The sequence below is a fragment of the Schistocerca americana genome, chromosome 1 (genome assembly GCF_021461395.2).
Source record: "Schistocerca americana isolate TAMUIC-IGC-003095 chromosome 1, iqSchAmer2.1, whole genome shotgun sequence".
In the NCBI taxonomy this organism is placed as follows: Eukaryota; Metazoa; Arthropoda; class Insecta; order Orthoptera; family Acrididae; genus Schistocerca; species Schistocerca americana.
The window spans coordinates 303720610-303733834 of record NC_060119.1 but is presented as its reverse complement, the minus strand read 5'-3'; the positions used below and the strand labels follow the sequence as shown (position 1 = coordinate 303733834).

The 13225-nt window shown below is 46.1% G+C and overlaps 1 protein-coding gene across 1 annotated transcript in view; it reads right to left on the bottom strand.

Annotated features, from left to right (window-relative positions):
• Positions 1-2129: 2129 nt before the first annotated feature.
• The window catches only part of LOC124545280 (dynein axonemal intermediate chain 4-like), a 65951-nt gene continuing 54855 nt past the window's right edge, over positions 2130-13225 (bottom strand). Inside the window, exon 4 of the mRNA XM_047124205.1 lies at positions 2130-2558. Within this exon, the coding sequence (XP_046980161.1) occupies positions 2130-2558 (429 nt within the window). The remainder of the gene's footprint in view (positions 2559-13225) is intronic.

The following is a 13225-nucleotide window of genomic DNA, read 5'->3' as shown; positions in this document are numbered from 1 at the left end:
GTAAAGCTCCATTTCATGCCGCTTTAAAGATTGTTTCCTAAGAATTAAATAGCAGCAGCGTGAATAGTAGTGGAAACAACAATGGAGCTCCAGCTTCGATTCGTTATTCGATTTTATGTGGTATGTTACTGCTTATGTCTGTTGACTTACTCGCGTTTCTAAGAAATACCATTCCATTTCACACAAGGAAACAGCAGGCTCTCATCTGTTGGTGCACAAGAATTTAGAAAAGTCGTACACTACTCCACGATCGACATAGTCCAGCAACATCCCATTAATCGACTGAAATCCGGTCAACCAGCCTGAAGAAACGCCATGAGCGTGTTGTTGCCTGGAAGTCGGATGGTCGTCTTGACTCCCGCCAGGCTTCTGCGAATCAAAGCCCTAGCTTACACATTCCGACTTTTTAATCTTTTTCTTGTGTTAGAGACGAAGAACTCCCACTACAGTCCAAAGATGAGAGATGGCTTGAGCATTCCAGCTGTGACTACAACCGAGCGGCACAGATAGCGGCACACATGCTCTCACCGGGTTCCTTGAGGAATTGCATCATGCTGAAATGGTAAGAGGACCTAGACATTAATCTCTAAATTTTTTTTGTTTTGTTTTACTAGTACTCTGCATTTCTTTTTTTATGTCGATATACCAAAATTGTAGTTTGTGCATGTCTTTGTATCAAACGCTGAGTAATTACTGTAGTAATAATAACACCATGTGTCTTATCTAGACGGAGGATGAATACTTGTAGAGAAACAGTAAGGTATGCACATACCTTCATTTGAAAATATGCACAGACAGCTCTAAGAGTACGAAATCCCCCCCAACAAACAGCAAGATTACACCCCTAAGGTGAAATTACAAAATATGCAGGATCCAGTCGCAAAATCATGTTTTATTTATTCGATTTGCAAAAGTGAATAAATAAAACATGATTATGCGACTGGTTCTGCATATTTGGAACTTTTATGGTTTACGGTCGCTGCACGACTTGGGAACCACATGGAGCACACCATTCACACCTAAGGTGGTCACGTGGGCTGTCTGTGACACTATTCTGTACGACCAACAAATTTGTACCGACCGAACGCTTACAGCTAAGGAGCTTACATTGTTGTATGTCAGTGAGATAAAAGATCGTGCCTCTTAATGCATATCTCGGTACCTTGTGATGAGAACGTTAATAATTGGGCTGTTCAGGAAAAAATGAAACGCAAAGATCCGAGCATAGAGTTCAGTCGAATGTGGGGTGCGATAATGAATGTCTTGCGGGCCAGCCGGCCGGTCGAAGTGGCCGTGCGGTTCTAGGCGCTACAGCCTGGAACCGCGCGACCGCTACGGTCGCAGGTTCGAATCGTGCCTCGGGCATGGATGTGTGTGATGTCCTTAGGTTAGTTAGGTTTAAGTAGTTCTAAGTTCTAGGCGACTGATGACCTCAGAAGTTAAGTCGCGTAGTGCTCAGAGCCATTTGAACCATTTTGAACCTTGCGGGCCATCATTAGTGCCCTGGCGTCAATAGGATGCAGACTGAATAGCACTCTGCGTAGAAACCCAGGGTGTAGAACACATATAATACTGTAAGTGACTGTGGAGCATGGTACACTCCTTGATCACTTTGATTTTCGTATATGTTTTAAAATAAATAAAAGAAGTCGTTTCTACGTCAAGTATTTTTTATAAATAAACAAGACGAACAAACTGCAGCTTGAGAAAGTATGTCATCACATAATAAAATACATTGGGGCTGGAAGCCTCGGCGATGATGGAGACATTAAAATAAAAAATAAAGGTAATAACAGCAATGTTAATAACAATAATTGAGCAAAGTTTTCTACTCCGAACAACAACGTGAACAGTACATCACAGAGACGTAATTATAAATTACACCGCCACTTGTGATAAAAAGGAATATTTGGTGAATAATATGGTAATATCAGTTCTCGAAAATGCTTGCAGTTGAGAGTATTTCAGTGCCGTTAGGGAAGAAAACAAATGTCTAATACCGGGTTCTAAGGCGGGCAATGCCGACGCGCCACGCTATATGATAAGTAGTGCCAGCAAGTCGAGAAATGAACAAATTCGTTAAGGAGCGTGGCGGTAATGGAGATTTTAAGAGAAAACTGTTATTGCGCTCAGAAGGGCGAGCCGAGCTTGCGGAGGCGCACGAGCAGCTCGGGCCTGGTGACGTTGAGCCTGCGGATGGCGTCGGCGAGCGCGGCGGCCTGGAAGAAGGGCGGGTGCGGCACGTCGCGCAGCGTGAACACGTGCACGGCGCCCGCGTCGTCGGCGGCGAGCAGCGCGCTGCCCGACGGCGTGAAGAGCAGGCTCGAGCAGGCGGCGGCGCCGGGTAGCGCCGTCTCGGAGGCGGGCCGGAAGGCGGCGCGCGCCAGGTCCCACAGCTGCAGCCGCACGTCGGCCGCCGCCGCCAGCAGCGGCGCCAGCGCGGGGCTCCACGCGGCCGCGCGCACCGCGTCGCGGCCCGCGCGCAGCGTCGCCACCGGCTGCCACACGCCGCGCGCCCACACGCGCACGCACCGGTCGCCGCCCGCCGTCAGGAACACCTGCCGGCCCACGCACACTGGTCACCGCACTGCAGCCGCGTCGCCAGTCCGCGCGATCTTCACTCGCCTCTCTACGCTACAGAGACTGCGTATAAATTTCGCATATCACGACGGATTTTGTGTCGAATTGTTCGTGCTCTCTGTAGATTAGTTCAGACGTTCTTTGCACAACAGTATTTAGCATGGACAGGGACTGCGACTGCTGTGTTCGAATGCGGCTACCCCTCCGCTCCCAGCTTCAGGCAGTGTTGCCTTCGGTCACACACCTTGAGGCTGTTGCCAATGGGCATCACTCTGGGGGTCCGGACGGGGGTTTGTCGGGGACGGCCAGCTCGTCCCACACATCCCCTGATCGGACTACGACTGTGGTTGCCCGGGATACTGCCCGCATTGAGGCTGATCCCTCACCTGTGGTAGAGTGGGAGGTTGTTTCAAGGTGTGGCAGGGGGCGAAAGACATTCCGGAGGGCTGAACGGAAAGCCTCTCCAGTTTGTCTGACAAACCAGTTTCAGGCTCTGTCTCAGGCTGATACTGATCTTCGGCCTGACATGGCTGCTTGTCCTGTTCCAGAGGTTGCCCCTCAGTCTGCAAGATCCGGGCAGTCGCAGAGGGTGGGCTTACTGGTAGTTGGGAGCTCCAACGTCAGGCACCTAATGGGGCCACTTAGGGGTATAGCTGCAAGGGAGGGGAAGAAAACCAATGTTCACTCCGTGTGCATACCGGGGGGGAGTCATTCCAGATGTGGAAAAGGTCCTTCCGGATGCCATGGAGGGTACAGGGTGCACCCATCTGCAGGTGGTCGCTCACGTCGGCACCAATGATGTGTGTCGCTATGGATCGGAGGAAATGCTCTCTGGCTTGCGGCGGCTATCTGATTTGGTGAAGACTTCCAGTCTCACTAGCGGGATGAAAGCAGAGCTCATCATCTGCAGCATCGTCGACAGGACTGACTGCACACCTTTGGTACAGAGCCGAGTGCAGGGTCTGAATCAGAGGCTGAGACGGTTCTGCGACCGTGTGGGCTGCAGATTCCTCGGCTTGCGCCATAGGGTGGTGGGGTTTCGGGTTCCGCTGGATAGGTCAGGAGTCCACTACACCCAGAAGGCGGCTACACGGGTAGCAGGGGTTGTGTGGCGTGGACTGGGCGGTTTCTAGGTTAGATTGCCTCGGGCAAGTACAGAAAGGGCAACAGCCTCAAAGGGTGCGGGGCAAAGTCGGGACATGCGGGGACTAAGCAGCAGTCGATATCGTATAATTGTAAACAGTCGAAGCTGTGTTGGTAAAGTACCGGAACTTCAAGCACTGATGGAAAGCACCGAAGCTGAAATCGTTATAGGTACGGAAAGCTGGCTGCAGCCAGAGATAAATTCTACCGAAATTTTTACAAAGGCACAGACGGTGTTTAGAAAAGATAGATTGCATGCAACCGGTGGTGGCGTGTTTTTCGCTGTTAGTAGTAGTTTATCCTGTAGTGAAACAGAAGTGGATAGTTCCTGTGAATTATTATGGGTGGAGGTTATACTCAACAACCGAGCTTGGTTAATAATTGGCTCCTTTTACCGACCTCCCGACTCAGCAGCATTAGTGGCAGAACAACTGAGAGAAAATCTGGAATACATTTCACATAAATTTCCTCAGCATGTTATAGTCTTAGGTGGAGATTTCAATTTACCAGATGTAGACTAGGACAATCAGATGTTTAGGACGGGTTGTAGGGACAGAGCATCGAGTGACATTATACTGAATGCACTATCCGAAAATTACCTCGAGCAATTAAACAGAGAACCGACTCGTGGAGATAACATCTGGGACCTACTGATAATAAACAGACCCGAACTTTTCGACTCTGTAAACGCAGAACAGGGAATCAGTGATCATGAAGCCGTTGCAGCATCCCTGAATATGGAAGTAAATAGGAATATAAAAAAAGTGAGGAAGGTTTATCTGTTTAGCAAGAGTAATAGAAGGCAGATTTCAGACTACCTAACAGATCAAAACGAAAATTTCTGTTCCGACACTGACAATGTTGAGTGTTTATTGAAAAAGTTCAAGGCAATCGTAAAATGCGTTTTAGACAGGTACGCGCCGAGTAAAACTGTGAGGGACGGGAAAAACTCATCATGGTTCAACAACGAAGTTAGGAAACTACTGCGAAATCAAAGAGAGCTTCACTGCAAGTTTAAGCCCAGCCAAAACCTCTCAGACAAACAGAAGCTAAACGATGTCAAAGTTAGCGTAAGGAGGGCTATGCGTGAAGCGTTCAGTGAATTCGAAAGTAAAATTCTATGTACCGACTTGACAGAAAATCCTAGGAAGTTCTGGTCTTACGTTAAATCAGTAAGTGGATCGAAACAGCATATCCAGACACTCTGGGGTGATGATGGCATTGAAACAGAGGATGACACGCGTAAAGCTGAAATACTAAACACCTTTTTTCAAAGCTGTTTCACAGAGGAAGACCGCACTGCAGTTCCTTCTCTAAATCACCGCACGAGCGATAAAATGACTGACATCGAAATAAGTGTCCAAGGAATAGAAAAGCAACTGAACTCACTTAACAGAGGAAAGTCCACTGGACCTGACGGGATACCATTTCGATTCTATACAGAGTACGCGAAAGAACTTGCCCCCCTTCTAACAGCCGTGTACCGCAAGTCTCTAGAGGAACGGAAGGTTCCAAATGATTGGAAAAGAGCACAGGTAGTCCCAGTTGTCAAGAAGGGTCGTCTAGCAGATGCGCAAAACTACAGGCCTATATCTCTGACATCGATCGGTTGTAGAATTTTAGAACATATTTTTTGCTCGCGTATCATGGCATTTCTGGAAACCCAGAATCTACTATGTAGGAATCAACACGGATTCCGGAAACAGCGATCGTGTGAGACCCAACTCGCCTTATTTGTTCATGAGACCCAGAAAATATTACGTACAGGCTCCCAGGTACGTGCCATTTTTCTTGACTTCCGGAAGGCGTTCAGTACTATCGCCTGATAAATAAAGTAAGAGTCTACAGGGTATCAGACCAGCTGTGCAGCTGGATTGAAGAGTTTTTAGCAAACAGTACACAACATGTTGTTCTCAATGGAGAGACGTCTACAGACGTTAAAGTAACCTCTGGCGTACCACAGGGGAGTGTTATAGGGCCATTGCTTTTCACAATATATATAAATGACCTAGCAGATAGTGTCGGAAGTTCCATGCGACTTTTCGCGGATGATGCTGTAGTAGACAGAGAGGTTGCAGCATTAGAAAATTGCACCGAAATGCAGGAAGATCTGCAGCGGATAGGCACTTGGTGCAGGGAGTGGCAACTGACCCTTAACATAGACAAATGTAATGTATTGCGAATACATAGAAAGAAGGATCTTTTATTGTATGATTATATGATAGCGGAACAAACACTGGTAGCAGTTACTTCTGTAAAATATCTGGAAGTACGCGTACGGAACGATTTGAAGTGGATGATCATATAAAATTAATTGTTGGTAAGGCGGGTGCCAGGTTAATATTGATTGGGAGAGTCCTTAGGAAATGTAGCCCATCAACAGAGGAGGTGGCTTGCAAAACACTCGTTCGACCTATACTTGAGTATTGCTTATCAGTGTGGGATCCGTACCAGGTCGGGTTGACGGAGGAGGTAGAGAAGATCCAAAGAAGAGCGGCGCGTTTCGTCACAGGGTTATTTGGTAAGCGTGATAGCGTTACGGAGATGTTTAGCATACTCAAGTGGCAGACTCTGCAAGAGAGGCGCTCTGCATCGCGGTGTTTCTTGCTGTCCAGGTTTCGAGAGAGTGCGTTTCTGGATGGGGTATCGAATGTATTGCTTCCCCCTACTTATACCTCCCGAAGAGACCACGAATGTAAAAAAAAGAGAGATTCGAGCGCGCACGGAGGCTTTCCGGCAGTCGTTCTTCCCGCGAACCATACGCGACTGGAACCGGAAAGGGAGGTAATGACAGTGGCACGTAAAGTGCCCTCATCCACACCCCAATGGGTGGCTTGCGTAATATAAATGTAGATGTAGAGGTAGACGGAAACTGCTGCAAATGGCCGAAATTACACAGTCCAGTCACATTAATGTGACTACCGCCTACGTTCGACGTCAACGTGCGAGGGTCACTCCAAAAGAAATGCACACTATTTTTGCAACAATACAGTTTTCATTCTGCATGTGTGAAAATTTTACAGTGTGTAGATACATCCTTCCCGCTTGTTTTCAAACTTAGTTCAACATGTCTTCAAGATAGCTGCTACAATTGATGTTCGTCTGAAGCAACGTGCTGTCATAGAATTCCTGTGCTGTGAAAACGAGACAGTGGGAAACATCCACAAGAGGTTGAAAAAGGTGTATGGAGACGCTGCTGTCGATCGCAGTATAGTTAGTCGGTGGGCAAGCAGCTTATGTGATGAACGCGGGCTCGGCAATATTGAGGATCGTCCTCGCAGCGGCAGGCCTCGTACTGCACACACTCCAGACAATGTGCAGAGAGTTAACGAATTCGTGACTGCTGAAAGACGCATCACGTTGGGATAGCGGAAGGAAGTGTTTGCAGAGTACTGAAAGTGTTGGCGTTAAAAAAGGCTTGTGCCAGGTGGGTTCCCAGGATGTAGACAGTGGCTCACAAAGAAACAAGAAAAACGGTATGCAGCGAACTTTTGGAACACTACGAGAATGGTGGAGATGAATTTCTTGGAAGAATTGTGACAGGTGAAACATGGCTCCATCATTTTTCACCAGAGACGAAGAGGCAATCAATGGAGTCGCAAATCCACCCAAGAAAAAAAATTCAAAACCACACCTACTGCTGGAAAAATTATGGCTGCAGTGTTTTGCGATTCCGAAGGACTCTTGCTTTTGGACATCATGCCAAGTGGAACCACCATAAATTCTGACGCATATGTGACGACACTGAAGAAACTTCAAGCTCGACTGAGTCGTGTTCGACCACATCGGCAAAAGCAGGATGTTTTGCTGTTGCGCGACAATGAACGGCCACATGTCAGTCAAAAAACCATGGAAGCGATCACAAAATTCGGATGGACAACACTGAAACACCCGCCTTACAGTCATGACCTGGCTTCATGTGACTATCATCTCTTTGGGGAACTGAACAAGGTTTGAAGATGATGACTCCCTTGTGCACGCTGCCAAACAGTGGCTCCAACAGGTTGGTCCAGAATTTTACCGTGCGGGTCTACAGGTGCTGGTTCCAAGATGGCGTAAGACAGTTGAGAGGGATGGAAATTATGTGGAGAAAAGAAAATATTGTTCTTAAAGGATGTATCTACACACTGTAAAACTTTCAAACATGTTGAATAAAAGATGGATTTAAAAAAAAAATAGTGTGCATTTCTTTTGGAGTGACCCTCGTATAATAACCACTCACAGATGGCAGGTGGCAGCACTAGTATGTAAAGTGTGTCGGAGAACCGCGGAAAACAGTGCAACCGTTGTTGTATTACGGAAGCGGAGCGATTTATCTAACGTCCAAAAGCGAATGATCATTGATTTTCGCGCCAGACGTGGAAGCATTTCCGAAAAGCGCTAAGTTTGTAAACTGCTCGCGTGCTGCCACGCTTAAAATACACCGTGTATAGCAAAATGGCGCCGAGGCAACCGTGGTGCACAACAGGCAATAGATCACAAGGGTGAACAATGACTGCGGAGATATGAGCGAGCGAATAGACGTGCTACCGTTGAGCAACTGACAGCCCAGACGAACCTAGGGGCTCCCGATAGTGTCTCCTCAACCATTATTCAGCGAACGTTGCGGGGTATGGCCCTCTCCAGCAGGCGTCTGGTTCACGGATCTATGCTGACTGCCGTTCATCGGGGACGAAGGCTGAAATTTGCACGCCAGTACCGCAGCTGAATGGCGACTCGTGGCTTGTGGCTGGACAGTGTACCCCTTCCAATTACACACCTGCGTCAGCGGCGCCTATAGCCACGAAGATTCCACTCACACGGGAAAGGTCTCAGACACATCGAACCAATTTGCCTCATGTTTTCCTTTTATACACACCAACTAAAGTAAGAGTCTCCAAACATATTTGGGCTCAGAACCCTATCCCCCCCCCGCCCTCCAATTCCCCTAGTTTCTCAGAAAAACATAATTAAATTACGTGGTGTACAATCGACGCAAAAGTGGCAGGATCGATAAATAATTGAACATTTTTCATCATCATCACACAAAGGGAGTGCTTGCTGAGCTGATGGCATCAGTATTACGTGCACTGTTCGGATTTTACGTGCAAAACATGCAAAAAAACACGTTCTTTGGGAGGTTTTTGAAACGCGCCGCTTCTATGATTTAAACATAAACGAGTCGGTTCGAACTTTGTACGAAAGTAGATAAACGGATAAAGTAGAAATGAAATTTTTTTATCCAAAAACATTTATCCGTTGTCGAGATACTAAGGTTTAAAGTCGAACTAAATGTAGCGCGTAAAATTCGTTCTTAGTGAACTGAATGTGCGGAAACGGTAGAGTAATTCATATCAACAAACAAATAAATAATTCGGTCTTACCATAAAATTGAGAACTCAGTTTCAAAAATCTAGCTTGGATTTTAAGTGCAAACACCGCGTTTTTGTGAATTTCTTATGCACGCAGCTTCTACGTTTCACACTGGTGCGAGTCGGTTTATGTTTTGTAGGATAGACAAATACATGTAATTAATGGCCGTTCTATTGTTTTGGAAAAGCTTTTCCCGTTTTCCCGACATGAGCAACAAGTTTCGAAAGACAATAAAAAACGTCTTCGCCCGAGTCAACAAAGATATACCTCGGTTGCCAAGCGAAGTCGGTCTAACGTAAAAATTATGGTAGAATAAAAGCTGGGAATGAGTTCTGCTGTCAAAATTATGGTTTGGTAAAAGTTGGGAACCAGAATTAAAAATGCTTCTAGCGCAGCACTGAAAAAGCTGAATATGTCCTGGGCAGCTTTAGGGATGTAAAAGAAGGAAAGCAGCTCTTCAACTTATCTGGCAGCTTAAAAAAAAACATTTGAAACATAACATCTTGACGTATTCGAGCTTTTTTACGAAGTAAACCTACTGCCTCAGCGTCCGCAGCTCGTGGTGTTGCGGTAGCGTTCCCGCTTACCGCGCGCGGGGTCCCAGGTTCGATTCCCGGCGGGGTCAGGGATTTTCCCTGCCTAGAGGTGACTGGGTGTTGTTGTGTCGTCTTCATCATCATCGTTCATCCTCATTACGGTCGGAGGAAGGCAGTGGCAAACCACCTCCGCTAGGACGTTGCCTAGTACGGCGGTGCGGGTTTCCCTCCTCGTCCCCTACGCTCCTCGGAGTGTGGGACATCATCATCATCATCACTTCCTCAGCGCAGTGAGCTCTCTTAGACCCATCCCCTGTTTCATTTTTGGTGAGCATTGTAAGAACAAATAGACACAAATTCATGGGCTTCTACAGAGTGAGATGCATCTGAAGTAGGAAGTATCCGAGAGTGAGGGTGCATCTGTAATAGGAAGTATCCTAGAGTGGGGATGCAAGCGTTCTAAACTTGAATGACAAGTTGTGTGGTACTGCACGACATGATAAGTGCCATATTGAATGACATGATCGGATTTGTCACGTTGTGCGACTTGACATCATGTATCTGTTACTTCGCTTGACAAGACCCACTATATTACATGACATGGGTACCAATACTAACAAGCAAAGAAGTGCGAATATGTCAATATGTTTTGATTGAAATGTTTCTGAAACCGTCAGATAGATCGAAAAGCTAGTTCCCTTCTTTCACATCCCTAACTCTGCCTAGGACATATTCGTCCTTATTTGTGCTACAGGAAGAGCATTTTTCATTCTGGTAACAATACTAACGATTTTAAACATAAATCTTGTCCTCGTTGCCATTACATAAGCATGGGGAAATTTCTTCATCTTAAAATAACAGTTTATGTTTTTTAGAGTTAAGTGCAATTCATATAACAAGACAAAATGTAAATGGTCAGCTACGAAAAGAAAGACACGAGGCAGTGCCATGTTTGATACTGCTGCACTCAGCAACAAAGGCCGGAAGGCACTTCAAGATGACCCATCAGAGGGAGTAAACGTGTCTCCGTGTTTGTAATTTTCAGAATAGGTGATTATTATAGCACTGTGACTCAATTTAAGTGCAACTAATTCGTATAGTTGAAGCACATTATTAACATTTTTCTGTTTTAGTTGGTTTTTAGTAAATAACAGCAAATAGCATTCCAGTGTATGGGACTTACTTTGTTGCAGCACTGTATTACTGACACATCCCGGCGTCCATTTCACACAGTTCTCCAGGATTCATCTGCCTGACCCTTCTCTCAGTTACGGACAAAACTAGCTACAAGATCATTTTCCAAAGACACGTCGTTAGTACTGACCCTCCGGCATCTGTCGAGAGTCGCTATCGAAGCTCTGCAAATAGTTCGCATGTAGTCATAAGTGGTACCCACTCCAGCACAAAGCATGGTTACAATCTGTGTGCACTACAGCTGTCACCTCTTGTGTGGGTGGTAATGTCACACCGAGAGACATAATGGAACGGATAGACATCTGCTGCATACAACCAGCTCTGCCGAATGTAGCCAACCAGTGGATGGGTGCTAGTGAAATGTTACTCGTCAGACGTACTTCGTCCCAGTACAACAGTAAACTGAAGGCAGAGGTTGAAAATACCGCTTCATTTGTAAATTACCGCCGGCCGGAGTGGCCGAGCGGTTCTAGGCGCTACAGTCTGGAACCGCGTGACCACTAAGGTCACAGGTTCGAATCCTGCCTCGAGCATGGATGTGTGTGATGTCCTTAGGTTAGTTAGGTTTAGGTAGTTCTAAGTTCTAGGGGACTAATCACCTCAGAAGTTAAGTCCCATAGCGCTCAGAGCCATTTGAACCATTTTTTCGTAAATTACCTTATTTTCACACAACCGGTTTCGGACTGTTATAAGCCCATCCTCGGGTGTCGTACTGGAAATAGCAAAAGACAGGAGATAATTTTCACACGCCGCAACACACATAGGAATCAAAAAATAAATTTTTCCAAAAAGTTTTAAAAACCTTTATTAAAACATTTCGAAACCGCCGGTCGGGCTAGGTGCTATGAAACCTATGTCAATGCGCAAGTGGTATATCTACATCTACGTCTACATTTATACTCCGCAAGCCACCCAACGGTGTGTGGCAGAGGGCACTTTACGTGCCACTGTCATTACCTCCCTTTTCTGTTCCAGTCGCGTATAGTTTGCGGGAATAACGACTGCCGGAAAGCCTCCGTGCGCGCTCGAATCTCTCTAATTTTACATTCGTGATCTCCTCGGGAAGTATAAGTAGGGGGAAGCAATATATTCGATACCTCATCCAGAAACGCGCCCTCTCGAAACCTGGACAGCAAGCAACACCGCGATGCAGAGCGCCTCTCTTGCAGACTCTGCCACTTGAGATTGCTGAACATCTCAGTAACGCTATTACGCTTACCAAATACCCTGTGACGAAACGCGCCGCTCTTCTTTGAATCTTCTCTGTGTCCTCTGTCAACCCGACCTGGTACGGATCCCACACTGATGAGCAATACTCAAGTATAGGTCGAACGAGTCTTTTATAAGCCATCTCCTTTGTTGATGGACTACTTTTTCTAAGGACTCTCCCAATGAGTCTCAACCTGGCACCCGCCTTACCAACAATTAATTTTATATGATCATTCCACTTCAAATCGTTCCGTACGCATACTCCCAGATATTTTACAGAAGTAACTGCTACCAGTGTTTGTCCGCTATCATATAATCATACAATAAAGGATCCTTCTTCCTATGTATTCGCAATACATTACATTTGTCTATGTTAAGAGTCAGTTGCCACTCCCTGCACCAAGTGCCTATCCGCTGCAGATCTTCCTGCATTTCGCTACAATTTTCTAATGCTGCAACTTCCAGTACCAGACAGTACTACGAACAACTGCCTGGGTAGGGAATATCTACAAAATATCAAGCATAATACACTTTTAACTTATATTGCGTGCTTTTGTATGTAATATTTTGTTTTCATTTTAAATGTAAACCACTAGATTCAAATTGTGAACGGCCGGGCTAGTGGCCTCGTGTTCTTCTCTCCCCCAATAGATATCAGCACTTTTGCCATTCTGGCTTACCAATTTGCCTCCTCGTTCGCGTTCGCTACTCGCTGTTCTGCGCTCATAGGCAGCACGCTGCGCCTGGTACACGCGGCGCTCGGGGACCACAGCACAGCGTATGTGTCGTAATATCATTTTTATATACTCCCTACCCAGGCAGTTGTTCGTAGTACTGTCTGGTACCACTTGCGCATTGACATAGGTTTCATAACACCTAGGCCGAACGGCGATTTCGAAATGTTTTTTAAAAGATTTTAAAACTTTTTGGAAAAATTTGTTTTTGTTTCCTATGTGTGTTGCGGCGTGTGAAAATTATCTCCCGTCTTCTGCTATTTCCAGTGCGACACCTGGGGATGGGCTTATAACGTTCCGAAACCGGTCGTGTGAAAATAAAGTAATTTACAACGAAGCGGTATTTTCAATCTCTGCTATAATGCTCAGTTGTGGATGTTCTGCCAGCAGGATTGTTTGTAGTAAACTGAAGACAAATTTGGAAACGGAATTAGAGTTCAGGAAGGAAAAATATTCAGAATTAACGTTTGGCGATGA